At 42.9% G+C, this 13,557-nt stretch overlaps 6 protein-coding genes across 6 annotated transcripts; 1 reads left to right on the top strand and 5 right to left on the bottom strand.

Moving 5' to 3' along the window:
- Positions 1-964: 964 nt before the first annotated feature.
- Positions 965-1,363, bottom strand: PHALS_11451 (uncharacterized protein; the record flags this gene model as incomplete). The annotated part of the gene is made up of 2 exons (XM_024725759.1): positions 965-1,225; positions 1,355-1,363. 2 exons carry the CDS (start codon positions 1,361-1,363, stop codon positions 965-967), a joined length of 270 nt encoding a protein of 89 aa, XP_024571949.1.
- Positions 1,364-7,062: 5,699 nt separating this feature from the next.
- PHALS_11450 (uncharacterized protein) lies at positions 7,063-7,425 on the bottom strand (the record flags this gene model as incomplete). Its single annotated transcript, XM_024725748.1, has 2 exons — positions 7,063-7,180; positions 7,268-7,425. 2 exons carry the CDS (start codon positions 7,423-7,425, stop codon positions 7,063-7,065), a joined length of 276 nt encoding a protein of 91 aa, XP_024571948.1.
- A 544-nt stretch (positions 7,426-7,969) lies between these two features.
- PHALS_14504 (uncharacterized protein) lies at positions 7,970-8,894 on the bottom strand. The gene has a single exon (XM_036407426.1). The coding sequence runs from the start codon at positions 8,212-8,214 to the stop codon at positions 7,990-7,992; it is 225 nt and encodes a 74-aa protein (XP_036262974.1). The 5' UTR covers positions 8,215-8,894; the 3' UTR covers positions 7,970-7,989.
- Positions 8,894-9,937, bottom strand: PHALS_11449 (tkl protein kinase; the record flags this gene model as incomplete). The annotated part of the gene is made up of 1 exon (XM_024725726.1): positions 8,894-9,937. One exon carries the CDS (start codon positions 9,935-9,937, stop codon positions 8,894-8,896), a length of 1,044 nt encoding a protein of 347 aa, XP_024571946.1.
- A 1-nt stretch (position 9,938) lies between these two features.
- Positions 9,939-11,134, bottom strand: PHALS_14503 (tkl protein kinase). The gene has a single exon (XM_024725715.2). The coding sequence runs from the start codon at positions 10,846-10,848 to the stop codon at positions 10,021-10,023; it is 828 nt and encodes a 275-aa protein (XP_024571945.1). The 5' UTR covers positions 10,849-11,134; the 3' UTR covers positions 9,939-10,020.
- Positions 11,135-11,918: 784 nt separating this feature from the next.
- Positions 11,919-13,524, top strand: PHALS_14502 (uncharacterized protein). The gene has a single exon (XM_036407423.1). It carries the CDS (start codon positions 13,158-13,160, stop codon positions 13,347-13,349), a length of 192 nt encoding a protein of 63 aa, XP_036262973.1. The 5' UTR covers positions 11,919-13,157; the 3' UTR covers positions 13,350-13,524.
- The last annotated feature ends 33 nt before the right edge of the window (positions 13,525-13,557 follow it).

Here is a 13,557-nt window from a genome sequence, read left to right as displayed (position 1 = left end):
CCGCTGGTGCGGCTCGCCTTCCTCGTCATTTTATCCGGGAAAAGGAGTGTCAGACTCGTAGTCGACCACCTTCAGATCACCTACGCGGTCACTCGTCACCGTTAGCGTGCGCGGAGTTCGACGCTCGTGCTCATCGAGCCTAGGATTTACATCCCTCGATGCCACGGAGACACGGTCCAACATGGCACCGTGTGCGGGAGATGAAGCTGGGCTCAGCCCGTGAGCGCTGTTGGAACCAGCGAGACTCGGAGACTTGGGTGTCACTGACAGAGGGACCATTGGGCACGGAAGTCATTTTTTTCCAACGCAGTGTCTAACGGACACACAAGCCTCGTTGAGGCAATTATCGATTGGAGCTGTAAATATTCTCAATCTTAATCGAGGAGAGTGTAACGGGATTTTACACACCCTGGTAACAGGTGTGTGTGTCACACCAGATGGGCATGGCATGACCACACCCAAACCAGAATACGGTACGGGGCTGGATAGCCAGTAGTTATACATGTATTTTGATTTTACTATACATATTTAAGAAAATCTATGCATTTAGAATTAGGCGGCTTTGCCGCAGATAAAAATAAATAAAGTCAGCTCTGAGTTTAAACGGAAGTTTTAATTAGCCTTGGGCTTAGGCTATAATTACTCTTGAAGTTAGCGGATTGCGATTCGCTAAACTCGTACTTGTTTCGAGTATAGAACGAGAGTTCGGTGACCTAACTTATGCTTCCTCAAAGCGCAAAGCTACGGCAGCCCCGCTGCATAATGTACGAGAGCACAACTTCGTCCTGATGACTTCGGACACTTCATGCGTTGATGAATATTATAAAAAAATCGACATCACGTTTAGTGGGTGGTATGCTGTGAATGAACGTGATATGGGGTTGAGCATGTTGTACAAAGCACAGCAAAATTCTGTTTGAAAGCGCGGGTCCAGCGCATGACAATGCGTACTAATTGCTTGCTGTCACGCTGCCAAAGCCAACAAGCTGGTGAAATCCACAGAAAATGCTGCAGGGTGGTAGCCTTGATACGTTTTTACTCTTACAACATAAGAGATTATCCATCCGTACGTCTCGATCCACCTGTACATATGCTCGCTAATTAGCACGTTTGATTTTGACTTTGATGGAGTCTCATGTGGCTCATAAAAAACTTGTCCTATGAGGTCTACATCATACTTTACATATGCGGGTTGTGCGCCAAGCCAATTCGTCATACAAAAAGCCTGAAACAAAAAAGAGCAGTGTTAATGCGCTCGCAAATATTTTGTTTAAGTGATATACGAGCTTGAAATCCTCGCACCTCAATTCCTTTAATAGCGTAACACAACTTGTATATAGTACAAACTACAAACTTTTGCCATAATGTTTCTGTCTAATTAAGTTAGCTTGACTAAGATAGAATGATGCAATCATGTCCATAAGATGAGGTAAACATAATCAATGCAATAGACAAGACGTCTTATATACCAAAAAATGTATCGTCCGTAAAAATGGCCGGCAAAGGATGTCTATCGCCTGTATCGAAAGCGGTCTAGTTTCTTGCGCTAGAACATCGCCGAGCACACTTTAAAATGATTTACGAGAGGAGTGTTTATTGGCACGGTTTGCGCTGAACTCGTGCAGGTAGTTGAACGAGCCAAGCCGTTTTGAGAACCTTACCGGGGTCACTGATATACTATTGTCGTAATCTTCGCAAAATTTGACCTACGATATGCTTCGAAATGAAGCATCGTAAAAATGAGTGTGTCGTCAGCCTTCGTCTACATTGGCTAACGGCCAACTAGCGCGCAAAAGTAGATTGCGGCGATCAATAAATTGATATCATATGCTCGTCGCGAATAAGGAGGAGCGCATAGGTTTATGTATATGAGGCCTAATTCGTTGCGGTAGTAGACAGTTAAACGTCGCTGTGCGTTGGCCATTCCTAGGGTACTCACTGTAGTCAGGGGTGTATCACGAAGTTGTTTGAGCTGTTAGCAACATTTATTGACCAAATTGAAAGCAATATTCAATAGACATCCGGTGACACTGTTCTGCAGGATATATGTTCTAGGTTATAACTTTTGCGCAAAATATATGGCCGCATCTACTTATTAAAAGAATGCACACTTTGCTTCATTCCCTCGACATTTCTGGCACAAATATCGGAGGGATCTAACATCTCTCACCAAACCCACTTCGTGCTTTGCACATAGAAAACGTCGATGATATGGCATTTTCTTTTTGAAGGGTCTTTGGCATAAGCAAGGAGTTTGCGGACACAATATCCGAGCTAATGACATGACGCTTTCCCCTGAAGGCGCGTATGTTTTTGCGTCACATACTGGCTTTTTCCTCAAAAAGGAATAAAAGACTCGATTGAAAACTGATACACTTTCGCACATTGTGGAATAAGATTACTTTATATCTCGTTATCTAGCCGTACCAACTCGACTATCACCATCTTTAGATTTTCACGCACATTCACAAAGATTACACTAATCTATACGAACGCTTACCAGGGGTGATATGAAGATACTAACATCATCCAAAAAATTTCCGGTCACTTTATTAATGGGTACCGCGACATACGGCTGCTTATTTTGTATCGACATGTCATTGTTGAGTCAGTGGCCCCGAATAGCCTATGCCTTTCGAGATTTGCTTAGGGATCTTAACATCTGTGCTACTAAAAGATTCCATGTCAAGCACCAATGCTGCCCCTGCTTTATGTCCTAGGCAATGTTCACTAGGCGAGAAGTGGTTAGCATCTATATGTCTTCGACTCTTAGTCGATCCATAGCTCAAAGCATTCTCACCATACGATACTTGAAATGAGATCTTAGGCAAATCTGGGTTTGAGAGCAAACAGAATCAGAATCAAAACTCTGAAACATGTATGGAAGCTTGAAAGAATCTTAATAAGTATGCTAACACCGCGCGAAAATCGAATATACTCGTAGCACGTTGTTGTGCATTACCCCGAATTGATCAGGGCTTTCTGTAAAAAGATTGGCGGACAAAAGTCAGCATCAGGAAAACACGATTTGCAAGTTCATTCCTCTAAAAAATCTTGATTAGGACCTAGTTTCATTGAGATTTACCATCGCGAGGTTCAATCAACCTTTGTTATTCTCGATGACCTCCCGTGCTTACTGTGACCCAAAACTTTCCATTGGAGTCTGTTGAGTGGCTGCTTGGAAGCTAAACCCTTAATACCTCTTGATCAAGAGCGAAGAGGGCGCAAGGTCAAATTTGTATTTCTTCGGATGAAACAACTTCATTTACCAAGGTGTTTTGGTTAACGATGGTCAAAAGCAGTTTGATTGAGCTCTATAGCGTCTGGTGCGCTCATATCGCACCCCAGGCAACACGTACTCATCATGTATAATTTTCAGTGCACTAAGTGCGCAAGTGTAGCCAGGGGCGCCTAAAATCGGTTTGTGGTACGGCACAGTTCTTTGAGTGGGCTGCGTCTGATCGGATAACACCTCATGAGTATGAAGCGTCAGCCGACATCTTGACTACTATAGCTCTTAGCTCCTAGGGGTAGCCCCGCAGCTCCGTCTTCCCTCGAAGAGTAGGAAAGAGCTTCGATCACACGCGGTGAGAGCGTGACATGATACTGCTCATTTTGAATCTTGGTTTAGACCATTACCATCGTAACCTCCTGGGTACGAAGAAGGCTATTTGTTCCGTCGTTGTTGTTGAATGTCCTAACACTTACCGGGAGCAAATTTGCTTTTAGATCTCAGTTGGACTTGGTGGTCCTACCGCCGACATCAGATTCAGCTTTCGGGGGTTCTGTGTCGTCAGCGCTTCGTTGCAGCTTGAAGCGATGCTAAAGGCTTCTAGGCTCGGGACACCGATCGCGCTATTCCATATCAGCTAAAGACAGGGGCTTCTTATGCTTGTCTTTTTGCCGAGGGGTTAGGTAAATAAAAATCTCATGTTCCATCCTCGAAGAAAATATCGACCGGGCCGTCAAAAGCCTCACCACGTATCATTTGAGCTGCAGAGCCCTTCTCCGCAAAATTTGACTCAGAGCCCACGCTCGTCGCGTGTTATGTAAAGAGACAGTCATCGAACAGCCCAACTTGTGAAAAGCTATTGGATGAGAGTTAATCTATGTATATGTTAATTCTCAATTACTTAACGTTCAGTAGAAGCATCAGAAGAATATGATACACAAATGAGAATCAGCCTATTGATCTAACTGTCAACTCACGATTAACGTGCCGACTTAACTGCATAGCAACCTCTTAAAATGCTGAATATCGCAAAAGCTCAACCATAGTAAATCAGTAAATTTTATACGTTTCAAAAAAGATGGACACGAGAGCGAAGACTGAATAGTCCTCAGTTTATGAGCTAATATTGGCGAAATTATTTTGTACACACCAATTGTATGACCGTCGGACAATAAGCCTTCCATATTGGCTATCGAAAGCCAACTCACGAATGGAGGGCCCATAGCGCTGACTCATACGATAACTTCCCTTGTACTTTCTACACCAAATCTCTATTATCTTCAGATTCATTCTTGCCATTCAAAGGAATGAACACTTCTCACTTCGTGCTGGTATGGGAGGATTTGCATTTGATTGAAGTTATTAGACGTCATCAATTACCAAATTTATGTGATCGATCGATGAGGACTGGTAACTCGCGATAATATCTGTGAAAGGTGACTGCTTTACAAAAAGCTCAAGCATATATTCGCGCAGTAGTGCCATTTTTGGTAAAGATTAGGCGCATGTTTAGGCTATAAGTTTGAGGGACCAATAAAGGAGGATAGATGAGTAAAATGAGTATGCTCAAATTCTATAAGGTTTTGAATGACTTCTTGAACGTTATCGATAAATAGTATAAGACACTAAAACAGTCTCACAGCCATTTCAAGAAACTTCTGGTCCAAGCACGGACAATATGTGGAAAGTAAATACGACTGAAAAAAACGAACGATTTCTACAGAATCGATACTTTATCATTCTGTTATTGTATTCTTTCCGCACAATCTTCTTTGAGAAAGGTAAAAGAATCAGTGTATTCATTGAAATGGCAGAGTTTCGTTCCGTCTTTGTTTAGCTGACAGATAGTAGAACTACAGTACTAAAGCCACACTCGTAACTGGGAGCTGCCGAGGGAGTCGAACGGGGTGCAGCGCTGCAACATCCCTCTAGTAAAGCACAACATATAGCCAGGCTGCAAATGCACCAGCGTTTTTTTGGAGGATACTATGTGTTTGGACAGCGTGTCAACTACTTAATGTGCTATCAGAATACGTGCACTCCATTTTTACTCAGCTAGTATCCCATATAAACGTAATCTTTTGACATATCATGTTTAAACGAACCTGTGGCAAATGTGAAAAGGCAATACAATGAGTACTTCAGGGCCGCTACTCCGCGCTGTTGTTTAACCACAACAACTCAGAGGGGTGGTGTCTTGTCTGATGCAAGCTCGCTTTAGAGAAAGATAACCTTCAAGTCTCGATGAATCGCGACAGCTGAGCTGCATCATCTCCATCGCTGTACAAGATTTTGACCACGTGTAAATTCATAGGAATAGCCGCGACTACATCAAATCGATTATTTATCAAGACGTGAGAATCTTTTCGTCTTACGAGTCCAGCCACGGTTTAAACTGGTGGTAAGATGAACTCATCTCCTGTGTAACGGGGTGAAATGTGCCCTTGTAAGAAAGGGCGGGTCGCACAAGATTGTGTGACCGTGCAAAGGTGTGTGTTACACAATCACACAGTGGTGAGGCTACACCGTAACAAGAAGCCACCAGCAGGATTGCCAGTAGTAATGCATATTAATATATTAATAAGGTTTTGCCATATTAATAAGGTATTACTGCATTTAAAAGGAAAATCTAGGGTCTGGGATATTGGCAATTCTGCCGCAACTAATACGATAAATACTTTTTTCAATTTTGACCAGAACTGTTCGTCTACCTTCGTAAGGCTTTAGTACTTGAAGTAAGCGGATTGAGAACCGCTACACTCGTTCCGGTTTATGTAAAGAACGAAAGGTCGGTGAGCTCTGCTTAGTTTCCTCTAAACAAAGAGCTACTGCAGCCCCACTGCATCCTACCACGTGTGGTCAGAATTTTGAATGTTTGCCACGAGGTTTAAGATTACGCAGATTATGTCAAGAGCTGTCAATTTTCATATCTGAGGGGGTGGCTGACGCTGTAACGAATAGGTAGCGTGATCATTTGAGGATCACCGACAGGCGCGGGTTTCGGCGTCTGCCTTACCTATTTCGAGAAAGCGATTAGCGTAACACTCAAGCCGAGAAGGGTTGTTTTGGGCGCGGAAGGCGAAAGCACTTTGAGCGCACGAGAGGCGATACAATCTACTAAGTTGAGAGGGGTGAACTTTTACTGGAGAGTTAGCTGCTGAGCACCGATGTGGTACACATACGCAGCATATACGGGCGGTCATAGCATTAACTCCTTGCATACCCTCAGCTATCTTTTTACGCTGGTGATTTCCCTTGCTCTCGCTTGTGAGGCTTTGGTGGGCTGGCTACTACGTAGGGTCGGCTTATAGACTGGTTGTGGCGAACCGTCGAGATGTAGTAATAAGAGGACAAAGTGGCGATGAAAACCAATCTCCTGAAGGGATCTCGACCCATCAGGATATCAAATACAAAATAATTAAATAACATCACTCCTGATAAAGGGGGTCTCTTTTGAAGAGGTGAGGCTCGCAGTGCAGGGTTGTTGGTCGTTACCATCAAGGTCGTGACTTTATAAAAAAATCACGGAAAGACCTAACGTTCATATCTTTCGTGCAATCACGTGCAACACGAGACCATTAAATGAATTTTAAGGTGCTAGCTGTCACGACCGCGGATAATATCTCGCAGTCGGGCACTCACTTCCAAAGGTGTCGACCTCTATAAATTCGTGTACAATTTTCTGACATTGACAGCGTGAAATCAGCTTGGTTTTATATTCGGGATCAGCCCGTGTTTTGGATTCAGTTTGAACGCCATGAGCCACGGATTTATTACGCCTTATGCCTATTTTATGAAAGAGTTTGTCAAACCAAGCGTCCATCCCTTACTCAAGCAGAAATAGTTCTAGTGCGGTTGTAAAGCAGCGACAACTTTGTCGCAGGATATGGGTTACCCTCAGCACAAAATTTGCTAAGAGCCTTGGGAAAGATCAAAAGTGTCAACCGCCTGTGAACCTTAATTTTTCAGACTATCGGCACACGCACGGTCTCTAGCATTCACTTTTTTAATAAATATTTAAAGTTGTGAGCTAACCTCGCATATAATCTTTCCAATACAACGGAACAAAGGGAGTGTGGTCGCGATTTCCAAAAGAAACATGCGGATTGAAATGACATAAAGTAGCGACTAGATGGTACAGTCCCAAAATGACTCATTTTCACACGCTGTAAAAGTACAATCTGTCCACCCATGATTGTAGCAACCGGGGAAGTCGTAGCAATAGGAAGTAAGAAATCGGGAAGTCTCTAAGGGTTTAATCCCCTGGAATAATTGTAAGGAATCTAAAGACAACGAGATCGTCACGTGGCCATTTCGCGTCGTCTGTAACGCTCTTATCTTTGCTAAAGACATTGATTTACCTCAAGCTGATGTCAATGGGCATAAATGGACCATTCCATTGGGATATCGTTTGATTTAAGCTGCAGATTATATTTTCCGGACTCATGACAAGGGGAGGCATGCAACGAATTATACCCTCATCAACGTCAGGGTTTATTTGAACGCTCAAAGCTGTTTTAGATCGATACAGATCAGACGTCACTTCGATCGTCGCCTCAGGCCTCGCTAATAAATAGATAATGGTATCATGCTTTGCCCAACACATACAATATAAGCCTGGTCGGCTTGCTTGGTGTTGAATTTGCTTTTGGATTGCAAAGACTATGTTTAGCCACATGTCACGATGATATTGTTGCGCATTGACGGTGCCATACTAACGATGTCCAGGCAGAATTTCACCATTTAAAAAAAAGTTTTTATTTGAATGTCGCTGATCTATGCATTTGAAAGCGCGTATACATCGCGATGCCTTGTCCCGGCTCGTTTTGTAATACAGCATGTGTTGAGATTGGTCGCTTGAAACACCGAGTGTGATGATATCTCATGTCGTGGGACTCACTCGAATGTTGATTATTGTGCAAGGCACGCGATACACATCTCCGAAGACAAAGACAAAAAACCGTCCAATGAAGGTCCATCATGAACAAAATAACAGGCACTACTGTGCCGACGTGGACACCTGTCAGGACATATTACAAAATTTATTAATCAGCCAAGAGGATGCGGACAACGCGTTCATTGAAATGAAAAAGAGTTGTCATTTTACTTAAAATAAAGGTGGGCAAAAGCTATTGCTTTCAATCAAATAAAGTTACGCTGCTGGTCGAGCTAGTGTCGTAGACTCTCTTCTTTCATAGTCACTTATCTCGACCACATGATCTGATGCGTCATTGAGTAGTTTTTGTATGAGAGATTTTTTTGCTGTGCGTCTATCCTTTTGTCTCATCCATTTTAGAGAAGTCAAAAAGCTGAAACTGCTTCGAGTGTTGCTAATATTTTCCAGTGAACCACACGAAAGGGAGACTTTGTGCCGCTTTCTTTGTCGAGGTCTAGAATGACTTCGCCGATCCGATCCGCTCGCTGGTAGATTGTGCCTTTGGCCACGTAAGCGGCACGCACAGGACGAGATTTGTGTTTCTCTATCGTTACTTGTGGCCCCTGATGGATGGCCGTTTAATGAAAAAGTACTTGGAATGTGGTTTGAGAATTGTGGACATCTACGAACTTCAACGCTTCTCGGCTGAGCTTGATAGGCAAGCAGCTCATCGTCTGACTCAATGCCAACAGCTTCTTCCAACATTGCTAACGGCTGGCAGAAATTTATGTTGTTATCGTCGAAAAGTAAATAGTGTCGCTGCCTTCGAATCCTTCGGCATGGTGAAGCTGATGCAAGAATCCAGCATCCATGAGTGCGCGTCCTAGACGCAAACCCTCCTCGCGCGACTCTGTGACTGCCAAATCTTCCATTCGTTTGATCAGAAACTCGCCAGTGAAGCACTTGTCAGACGAAACAATCTGACACCCAGTGTACAACTTTTCAAAGTCATCGCTAAGGTCTTGAGCGAATACTGAGAGCAGCTCTTCCTGAATACATTCCAAAATGTGTACAATTTGTGGCATTGTTGGACGAACATTTGGGTCGCTGTGCCATGCACAAGTAATAACTTCGCGTAATTTGAAAGGAATTGTCTCGTCATTGTGAGTTGGATCTACATCTTCAAGTGGCGGACGCCAGCCACTCAGCACCCCTTCAAACAAGAGCATGGGGTTGGTGACAGGACATTTTTCGCGGTCTGGGTACAAAATGTCCCAAAATGTGATGGCAAGCGAGTATACATCAGCAGCTTCCCCGTAACTTGCCAGGCCCGTGCGACATCCGATCATTTCCGGTGCCATGTAGCTTACGGTACCAGTAACTGTCATTTTGATCTGTGGGGGTTGGCATTGAGAATCCGTAGGGATAAAAGCTCCGGAATTCCGAGGATCCTTTGGTTTGCTGACACTAGTGGTGTTCGATTTTGGCAAATTTCGTGGTAAACGACGCGAGTCGCCAAAGTCAGTGAGTTTGACAGTGTTTTCTTTATCCACTAAGAAATTGGCCGGCTTTATGTCACGATGCAGGAACGGCGGATTGAAACTATGAACGTATGCAACAGCACGAGCGCAGTCAAGCATGTATGCGATCTTTAAGAGCATTTTCTGTTGGTCATATATTTCTGCACTACTATCTTCACCATCAACGTCAAACAGATGTCGTGTAGTACGACGTTGACTGAGTGTTCTAGTCTGAGCGTACAAAATATCTTCCAACGATCCTTTGCACAGCTCCGACACCAAGCAAATGGTTGGAGGGCATACACACATACCAAAGAAAGTGACAATATTTGGATGATTCAATGACGCACAAAGCGCTGCCTCATGAGAAAATTCGGCTACATCTTCTTCTGTCAAACGATATGGCGTATAAAAGAGATCCTTTTGTCAAATTCCACGTGCAGTCCAGAATCCTGATTTACGCGTTGTAAATCCCATGCTCGTTGACCCATTCCTCTCCAATACTCTGTGTCGGCACGTAGCAAACGCCAGATGAAAAGTGGGCTGGCTGAGGCCCAAACTAACATTATGTAAGGTGTATCCGAACACACCTCGATCGTAATGTATTCTGGACATATTGTATTGATGGCTAAAAGCACATGATATATGATAATGTAAATGCAGCAAGTCCGCAAGGTCATCGGGCTTGCTCGTCCTGCAGGTGGTTCGATAAAACACACATAAATAAAATAGCCCAGGATAGTCGGTCGAATCACAAGCCTGACGATAATTAACAATCCAGTACCATCGGGTGCAAGATAAGTGATCAATCCCACTACCGGAACTGTGTACGAAGCGAGAAGAACCGACTTGACCACAGCACGACCAAGAGCAGGCACCGACACACTTTTTTGACACATGTAGACGATCGCAAGCATGAAGACAAACATGCGACTAGCGTAGAAAACCTCAAGGACGAGATATGGGATTCTAAACCGGGAATCTTCGATGAAATAAAATAGTGTAAAGCCTCCGGTGACAACTGCAAGAATCCACAAAAGTGGCTCGAAAGCTGGCAAAATTACTTCACTTGTCGCTTGTGCATCTCCTTTCAAAGCGACGTGGCGTTTCAGACGCAGATAAATGAGCAACAGGAGGCAAAAGGTGAACATGATCATAAAGTCGATAACTATAATTATTTCAAATACCTGGTCCGAATATACCACAAATTGTGGGGTCATTTACAACGGCGACGTATTTTTTCGTGAAGAAAAAACAAGCACGATCAAAATTGAAGCTTGTAATTATATTGATCAGCGATTGTCTGAAACCTTAAAGGAACAAGAAGCCAAACCAGTTTGAAAGCTAAGATATCTGTCTTGGGCTCTACAGTTTCGTTGGAAATTTCAAGAATGGATATCCAAACTGAGATGTTATTAATATTACCAGTAAATCAAACGAGAATAGTTTTTGCGCTGGACCTTATTTTATCGATGCTCCGAGAATTGTACTGGTGACAAAAAAATGCTCTTGGTGCTCTTGAACATCACAAGTATTCTTTGTAGCAACTTTCCAAATAAAAAATTGCATTTGTATAAGAGCTTCACTAAAGTCATAGCTGTCGAGTGAATAGAGTGACTAATTTATAGTGTATATAGTTCACTTTTCCGCTAAAATCGTTCCACATTTGCGTCCAGCATAAAACGCTTGGACATAAAAATGAAGCACGGAACGTCATAACGAACAGTCAAAATTTGTCTCCAACAAAATCTTATAAGTTTTTATGTTTCCTCATAATTTCCGATCAAGAATCGAAGCACAAACTATTTAGAATCTTAATCAATGGTTAAGGCTGCATCCGACGTGATGCACATATACTCGCATTTGATCGTACACACAACTCTAAATAATGTGGTAATCGAGCTGCATGACTCGCGCACTGATGTATTTCGAATCAAAAGGAGATATGTTTCTTGCCCCATGATATCTCGAAATTGGCATCGACTCTGAAAGTGGCATTTAAGCGACAAAGTGATTTTTGTTTTTCCGAAAGAATTATTACAGACTAAGGTTGGGCTCCTCAGCCCCAACACTTTAAATGGGATTGGACTCTACATGTGGTCCTAATTATAAAGTTTTGTCTACTTTTGTACTGATGGAGAATCGTCTCATTTAGACAGAATAAGTTTCGTCACGAAACGAGCGATCCGTGACGAAACTTATTGAACGGACATCTGTCCGATGAAGACGCATCAAGTAACCGATCCCGATTTGTGATCTGAGTTGCGAGGGCAGCGCCATGATCAACAAATCTACACTAGTCCTGGCCCGCTTCCTGCTTAAAATTTGAAGATGTTGGTTGTTGGTCTCAAAGATTTATTTAGCAATGGCCGATGTCTTGCAGCTAGAAAGTGGTGCTGCAGTGCGCAAGAATGATCATTCAGCAAGTTGGCACGATCGTATACGCATAAAATTTTGCGATTGCTTGTAGCAACCGTGACACAAGTGATGCCGTATCAGCACGGTTAAATGATGTTTTCATTGTAGCCATCTCTACGCAAGCGATCAAATGCTGTCTGGGATAAGTAAGAGCTTACATATAAGCTGAGTAACACTCATAAGCACATGCCCACACAAAGCCGAGTTGTGACCATTTTCCGTCTTGTAAGCTAGAGGTTGCCACCATCATCCAAATATTCGTCTTTATCAGTCCTGCAAGCTGCCGTAACTTAGGCGCATTAATAAGGATATTCGAGTATTATATAAGAGTTAATTTATCCCTTTGCCGACTTGTGGATACGCTTGTATATCAATTGAATGCCGCAGGCCGCGACAAATTGCACAGTTGTGTTGCGGTCGGCCAATGACACACGCAAGCACACGCTTCTTAAACAGCAATTCTTGTGAGTAAAGGCAAAAATAGACCTCGAGGTACTGCAATTCGGCCATACGTTGCATTTGCAAGTTTCAAAATCCTTTCAGCATAATCCACAAGAATGATAGAGTGTTGCTCACTGTGCTGATGTATAGATTTTATTCACCAGGCAATATTAAGACTTGAAGATCCCACATTTTCATACTATCAATGTTCTCGGGAATTAATCAAGACGAAAAGCTGCAATTTAGCAGTGTATTTGACCTCGCGCCATTAACGACTATTTCAGTGCCGCGAATATCGGTCAAGATAGTGTCGGCTGTACATGCCAAATGACATATACCTTGATCATCAATTTTTAACGCAATTCTGAGTCGTTGTTCCCTCACTTGAATCTAATTGTGTCATGAGCATATTAATTTCATTAGGTCCGTTGCGAGCTTTTTTCATTTCGCGCAACAATGTACCAGGGGTTAAATAACAAGATTCCGGCTTTGTACACACGTTGTGCTGGTAGAATTCAAGAAATGGCATTATAAGCTCCGCCGGGGATCCTTGTCACCCCGTCTTCATCGCTTTGTTTGACGCGACAAAAACCTCCACGTGTTAACAAGCTTGGACCTTTTGATCCAATACTCACCTTTGGTAAGGTTTTTAGTGCTTTCAGCAGCGTCGATGCAATCACAAGCAGCATATTATCATTTCCACTCATCTCCAATTAAAATTTTATCAAAGTTTGGAGATATACCACCGAGTACCAGCTGCAACATGTTTTTCCAGACTTTTGTAATCTCATATAGCACGAAAGACGCGATACTGAACCAGAATCCCCACTCTGAGCCACGCCACCTCATCTCGAAGCTTTAATCAAAATCAAAGGCCGTTGGGCGATTAATTATGGTCACAGCGAAAAAAAAATGATGGTAGATGCGGACGTATCTTTACTATCATGCTGGTTAAGATACGTGTCATTATACTAGTTATCTTAAATAAGCTTATCTTAAAAAGTACTTAATATCTTCTAGAGCGTGGAAGAGTCGAGTATGTATGTGTCGAAGTCTTCTGTGAGAACATA

This window comes from Plasmopara halstedii (genome assembly GCF_900000015.1).
Source record: "Plasmopara halstedii genome assembly, contig: Scaffold_54, whole genome shotgun sequence".
NCBI lineage: Eukaryota > Oomycota > Peronosporomycetes > Peronosporales > Peronosporaceae > Plasmopara > Plasmopara halstedii.
Note: the sequence above shows the minus strand (reverse complement) of the source record. Positions and strands in the feature narration are given on the sequence as shown.